Source organism: Hyaloscypha bicolor (genome assembly GCF_002865645.1).
Source record: "Hyaloscypha bicolor E unplaced genomic scaffold K444scaffold_168, whole genome shotgun sequence".
In the NCBI taxonomy this organism is placed as follows: domain Eukaryota; kingdom Fungi; phylum Ascomycota; class Leotiomycetes; order Helotiales; family Hyaloscyphaceae; genus Hyaloscypha; species Hyaloscypha bicolor.
In genome coordinates, this window is record NW_020194670.1 from 6,183 (window position 1) to 13,411 (window position 7,229).

Genomic DNA, 7,229 nt, shown 5'->3' on the forward strand with positions numbered 1-7,229 from the left:
GAATTTCGAAGGGAATTTCGGAGAAAATCTCGGAGGGAATTTTAAAGAGGGCTTTAAAGAGAACTTCGAAACCTATAATATTAATAACTACCTTTCCTTTAACTAAATAAAATCTTAAAGATATAATATTATATCTTTTTAGTTAATTAATTTATTAAATCTTTTAAAGATAAAATATTAATCTTTTATTTCTATTTTATTTATTAATATTATATATATAAGAGATATTTTCTAAACTTATATATATAAAAGATATATATTATTATAATTAGTATTAATAGAATTATACTTATTATTCTAATATATAGATTTTTTTAATTTTTGAAGTTCTGATTTAATTTCTTTAAGTACTACTTATAAGTAAGACTAGCCAAATTTATTTTAAGATCTTAAGTAAGTCTTTCCTAACTTTTAGTTCTATTAACTTAATTGTAATAAAAAGCTTATTTTTGGAATCCTTAGGTATAATATAATATATATAAGTCTTAGTTTTATTATATTTAATATTATAACTAAGGTTTTACTAAGGAATCTAAGATTTTCCTTTATTTTAATTAAGTTAAAATTAATAGAAAAGATATTACTAATCCGAACTTAATAAAAGGTTTATTTTTGGAAACTCTATATATAATATACTATATATAAGCTTTAGCCTTATTATATTCTATATTATAATTAAGATTCTATTAAAGAACCTAAGATTTCGCTTAGTTTTATTAGATTAAAATTAGTTAAAAAGATATTACTAATCCGAACTTAATAAAAATCTTATATTTGGATTTCCTAAATATAATATATTATATATAGGCCTTAGCTTTATTATATTTAATATTATAATTATAATTTTATTAAAGAATCTAAGATTTTCTTTTATTTTAATTCTTTTAAAATTAATTAAAAAGAAAGTAGTAGTCCGATTCTTATATAAAGTACCTTATTTAATAGCCCTTTTCCTATAATTTATAGAAGTAGTACTTCTATTATAGTTTACCTAAAACTTCTAATATATAAATTAAGCTTTTAATCTTAGTTTAAAATATAAGTATTTTTATTTAAATACTTAGACTTATTATTAATAGAATTAGCTAAAAATCTATATATGACTAGTTTTATATATTGTAAACCTAAATATAATATAAAACCTATTTGGAAAGGTTCTAGTTATTAAGCTATTAGGTTTAAGCTTAAAAATCTTAGAAAAATCAAACTAAAATTTCTTTTACTATATTATAAATCTATTTTTAGACTTTTTAGCCGCTAGTCTAGCTTTATACTATTATAAGAGCTTATATTTAAATTTTGGGCCTTTTATATAAGAAATAGCCTAAGTTAAAAATTATTTGTGTATTTAGCTACTTTCTAGCTTTACTTATTAATAACCTAGCTTATATAAGGCCGATTCTTATAAAAAGTGGGTCCAAAAATCGGCCAAAATTAGGAGATTCGATATATAAAATTTTCTATTAAGTTTATTAATACTTTTAGAGGGTACCATACGACTTTCGAATTCCTTGGTACTCTCCTAATAAAAAGTTATGGTACTCTCAGAGAGTACCATAGCGGGGTAGTATAGACTCAAGGGGGAGACCCCCTTAGACCCCCCTTTGCAGGAGTATAGTTTGAGGGCAGGACAGACCGTAGCAGGGAAGAGCATAGCCTGCGCCTTATTCGTATTCTTATAGGGGCAAGGTACTAATTTATAGGGTAAGTAAAGCCCTGAAAGTTTGCGACCGGCAGATTATTATACGATATTTGAAAATTAAAATAAGTAAATAATAACTTAAACTTAGGCCAGGCTTATTACTAAAAAAAGAATATTTAATATATATTTGAATTCTGTTTTATTTAATTAGAACTTTAATTATAATTAATTAAAGCAATAATAAAATTAATTAAAGGAATAATAAAGGTAGGAGAAAGGCGAATGCGAGGGGCAAGGAATTTTGATAGGGTAAACTCGCTTAAATTATAATAACTAACTCTAAGCTTATTGGCCGAAATTCTCTATACGGGCCTTTCTTGTCAAAAACTTGTCAAAAATCCTAACTCTAATACAATATTTGCCCTTCTATTAGATAATAAGGTAGTACTAGAGCGGGAGCGGGCGGGAGCTTTACCTAATATAGCTAGCTACTTACGTGTAAACTACATATAAAATCACGTGTATACTACTCAAAGTATTCATGAATATTTATAAATACCTTGATTAGAATATAAATAGAATATGAGTAGCGGGTAAATTTTAATAAATAGAATAGAGTAGTGGCCACTAGTCTATTCTATTCAATTCATTTAGCACACTGCCCCCACCTAATGTCACATCCCTCCACCGTTTGAACCAATCGCGGGAATAATTACAAGGGGAAGGATTCAAGACCGCGTGGAAGCCTTGGCAATGAACGCCCATGCTAGGACTCAATTTGGGCAATTGCGACCCGGTGTGTTTAACCAGCGTCGCATGCTCTTAACTTTGCCAAATGCCAGTAGCCAAATTTTCCATCCTGCGCCTATCTTGATGCCATTCTATGGGGGCGCAATGCATTTCTGAATCCGGATTCACCGATGGTGACTGAAGAACAAATGGGGCGCCGGGATAACCACGTGGCGTTCCCATTCCACTTTGGGCACACCGAGATCCCTCACCGATTTCGCGATCCAATCAATAGCATCAGGATTACTTGCTTAATCTTCCCCTCTCCTTCAACTTTTCCGGCATAAATTCATACCATCTCCTGATTCTACACCATCTCATGTGAATAGTGAACGCCATCTCTTCAATTTCTCAGGGTGTGTTATTCGTTCTATGTATTCAGAACAACCTCGATATATCGCCGTAGCTAAGGGTTACCGCGTCTAGACAACACCCGAGCTCCCGCCGCTTGGTGCCTACCTTCACGTAGACGGATACAGACATCAGCGGGGTCATGGATAGCGAATTTCTCAATGACTTGTTCTCTGAGCAGAGCAATGTTCTCGATCCCAACAGCCTCTCTGGCTCAGGCTCAAAATCTTACGACAGCTTTGGACCAAACCGCGACCAGTATCAGGGTAAGGACCTTGACTGTGGGGCAATCATCGATGGCAATCCACTCAACTGTCCATTAAGCTGGCACGAATCCATAATCAGCTCCCATGTCGAGCCTACCATAGCTGATGGTTGGCCATTTTACACCGCGGTACAAAGCAATCCTTCACTAACCCACTTCGACACCAATCACCAACTTCCATTTTTCCTACACTCAGAGGTAGATTCTGACCTTAGCTTGTTCGATCTTCCAAACACTCTGGAGCAAATCAGTCATGTTCAGAACGATAACTTCTTTCTCGGCTCCTCATCGATATCGATGGTTGAAGATACTTCTCTAGATCCCTTCGGATCACTCTTCGCAGACTCGCCTTCAGATGGGCATTGCAATAACCAAGTCATCGGCGCGCCAAAATCTAGCGAGTCATCAGTAAATAGCAATATCGGAGCTAGTAGGAGACACTTCTCTGAACATCTACCAACCAAACTCTATCCAGAACTCGACGGCATAGAACATTCTTTGGATTCTCGTCCACAGCAGAGCCATGAGTCTCAAAACAAATTGCAAAGCTCTGGCCGAACTGGGTCAACTTCTGGATATATCATTATCTCCGAGCGACTAGGCATTTCTGGAACTGTCTTGGAACCACGCCCCTTCCTCCCTCCTCCCGAGCAGTTGATGACGACCTTTGAAAGTAAATACCCAAAGACAACAGTATCGAAGGGTAAGAAAGCTTATACCGTGGAAGGGAGGAAGAAAGTCGGCCAAGTAAGAAAGATAGGAGCATGCTGGCAATGTCAGATACGTAAGATTGCGGTACGTTTTGTACTTCCTGACCGGTTCGTTTGCTAATGGGAGAGCCGCAGTGTTCTGTGGACAAAATATGTAAACGCTGTCAGAAGATGGCCAGCACTCCTACGTTAGCAAAACAAATCTGCCTCAGACAGAGATTCATGGATATATATCTCTCCCATTCAAGTAATTATTTGAACTCAAACTGATACTAGCGAGACACTAACTAGCAGGCATATACGAGATGATTATCCAGTCACAGGAACGCAATATCGTGTCGATCAGATTTCGCCCTCGCATCACGGAACAAGTTTCTCTCAGATCGGAAGCCATGGCTGAAGATTGCCCCACCCTCACTCTCAGCGTCATCACTTACGAACGCATCTCCCCAGATCCAGGACTCTCTGGATCATACAGTAGACCATTCTTGCCGGATGAATTTCCTACCCACGCTCCCACTGGGACCCCTTATAAACACATATACCCAAACTCAGGACTATCTGGATCATACACAAGACCAGTATCCTGGCATTCCCTATCAGCGGACTCTCAAGCAATGATCCGTCGAGCGATGCTCCCAGATTCTGTCCCTAGTGTTGAACAGTTAGAGAATATGTCCAAGCCAGGTACTTGCAAAGTACACGACCCATTCCTTAACCACGATCTGCATGACAGAATTGATGATATACTGCTTTTATTCTCTAATCAAGGTCGTCACCAGCCACTGGTAAGACTTCTTCCGCAGAAAAGCTCCCTTAATAACTAATTGATTAGCATGAGCTAGTGGCCGCCACCTTAAGAATAGTAAACCTGCGGAGTTTCCTAATGTACTCGCTCGTATATACCCACAACTCTTTCTATGCAGACCCAGTGCTCAACCAGAACATTAGGGCCGTTGCACTTGCTGGGATATCCAAAGCCGAGAGACTTATCATCTCCCAATTCAACGACCTCTCTCGCCTGGTTAGCCTCGAAAGCTTTAGCATGATAATAGCGAAAATTTGTTTACTTAGATTATTGCTTATTTACCGGAATGATGTTTTGTTATGTGCGAGAAGCGTGAAATTTCCAGTAAGATCTCGAGGTAAGATGAGAATAGCGCATTATGTGTGAGATTCTTCTGGGATCATGTTTACTGATAATGGCTGGCAGGGATTTTTGTAACAAGGCTAGAGAAAGTCAAGTTCATGTATCGAGTAGCTGCCACTACTTTCGGCATACTATGCGAGAGGGCACCCTCGTTTGCGCTTTGTGAGTGGAGCGACAATGTACAGCAAAATGATCTCGCCCAAAGCGATGCTGCACTATTGGCAACTGCAATTAAGGAGCTAGGTGCTGGGTATACAAATTTCTGTAAGCATCGTTCTTTGATAGTTCTCACCACCTTCCTTACGAGCTTTCTAACCCTGACCAGGCGAACAAGAGCTGTCACAAGAACACGACGAAGTTCTCCTCCTTTTTATTAAGAGGAGTGCGAGAAAATGAGGAAAGGAGACCTTGGAATAGGATACTCTCGGGAACGGCGCGAAAGAGTCACAAGGAAGCACGTGATTTATTGATTTCTTTTTAAAGTTCGTATGAAGGGTTTGCGTTCAAGTGGCTGAAGGACAATCAACGTGACAATGAAACGGTGGGTTGCGTCTTATTAGACTCTGAAACGAATAAGAGTTGTTGCCACAGAGTTTCCAATGCTTGCTATTCCAAGTATGGCAGCGCCGAACCCAATAGCGTTCTCGACTTCGAACATTTTAAGCGGGCAGTCTTTAATGTGAGAGGCATGGCAGCCCACACCTCATAACTGACCATATACTGGGCTCTGTCACTGTATCCCGTGAGTACCCCAGCCCGGTGTCTCTGTGTCCTATAGAGATTTGAAGGGGTATAAAAGATCGTGAGAAAACAATTGTATCTAATAGGTGCGAATATTAACTGTAACTGATTTATATTAATGTCGAGATAAAGAAATCTGAGCTATAGCAATATATAAAACCATTACAAAAAGCGAATTTTAAGCAAGAGTATAAAAAGGCTCGGAATACTAAAATAACTAAAACTACTTCTTATAATTACTCAAGTAAAACACTTGTAATTAAAGCCGAACTAGGCTTAAATTAAAGGAGATATTAGGGGCTTTCTCTAAAGTAAAGAGTTTATTTATTAAAAGTATAATTATTATATAATTAAAAAAGAAATACTTTTTAATATAAAAGTTTAATAATTTACTAATTATATCACGAATTCTTTCTTTAATAAATAGATCTTTTCTTAAAAGAAAAAAAAATTTATATAATTAATTTAAAATATAATTATTAAATTATTAAAAAAATAAAAATAAAAAATTTATAATTATATATAAAGCTTAAAAATTAAGAAATAAGATTTAGTATATAAGGTTAGAAATTCATAATTTTATTATAATTTAAATAACTTTAAGAATTATAATTTTAAAATAAGCCTTATATAATTGAAATTAATTAATTTAATACTTTCTTTATTTTCTTAATAAAGTTAAGAATTTAATTAATAAAAAGTTATATAATTAAGAGAAATTAAGATTATAATTTTGTAACTTTAATATTCTTTTACTTTTATTAAAAATATAATTCTAATAATTATTTAATATATTATAATTTATATATTAAAAGTTTATATTTTTATTAAAAAAGTTATTATTATTATATAATATATATTAATAAATCTCTATTAATAAAGCTTTAGGTTTTAGTTTATAAAAGAGATTTTCTTTTAAATATCTTAAAGATTTACTTTATATAAAATTAGAGAATTCGAATTTATTATTTATATTACTAATAACTAGATATAATATTAAAGGTTATTTAAGATTAAAAGCTCGAAGTTATTATTTATATTACTAATAACTAGCTATAATATTAAAGATTACTATATTTATATTATTAATAAAACTTTTTTTTTTTTTAAAAATTATAAGAAATATTATATATAAGCTTATTACTTTTATTAATATTTCCTAAAGTTTACTTATAGCCTATTATTATCTAATATAAGTATATTATTACTAATTTATAATTATTTAAGTTTATATTTCAATAATAATAATTATTACTTCTTAATATATAGCTTATAAAAATAGAAATATTATTTAATACTATTTATAATTATATTCGAGAGTTAATTAAAAGAAGTAATATTTTTAATTGGCTAATAAAAGAAAAAGTATTAATTATTTAATTTTAGTATTTATTATTATTATATCTAATATTTTGTTTATTAATTTATTTTCTTTAAATATGGAATTATATGTCTTTATATATACTAAAATTAACTAGAATTTATTTAAAGTTCTATATTTTCTATAATAATATATTTTTTTATAAAATTACTAAAATTACTATTTCTCTAATATATTGGAATTTATTTATTTCTATTTAG

General features: G+C 32.7%; 2 protein-coding genes across 2 annotated transcripts; both read left to right on the forward strand.

Moving 5' to 3' along the window:
* The first annotated feature begins 3,111 nt into the window (after positions 1-3,111).
* Positions 3,112-4,578, forward strand: K444DRAFT_201859 (uncharacterized protein). Its single transcript, XM_024871000.1, has 5 exons — positions 3,112-3,245; positions 3,327-3,720; positions 3,775-3,842; positions 3,893-4,004; positions 4,063-4,578. The coding sequence occupies exons 2-5, from the start codon at positions 3,345-3,347 to the stop codon at positions 4,155-4,157; spliced, it is 651 nt and encodes a 216-aa protein (XP_024729529.1). The 5' UTR covers positions 3,112-3,245; positions 3,327-3,344; the 3' UTR covers positions 4,158-4,578.
* Position 4,579: 1 nt separating this feature from the next.
* Positions 4,580-5,383, forward strand: K444DRAFT_201860 (uncharacterized protein). The gene is made up of 3 exons (XM_024871001.1): positions 4,580-4,902; positions 4,971-5,171; positions 5,233-5,383. Exons 1-3 carry the CDS (start codon positions 4,644-4,646, stop codon positions 5,301-5,303), a joined length of 531 nt encoding a protein of 176 aa, XP_024729530.1. The 5' UTR covers positions 4,580-4,643; the 3' UTR covers positions 5,304-5,383.
* The last annotated feature ends 1,846 nt before the right edge of the window (positions 5,384-7,229 follow it).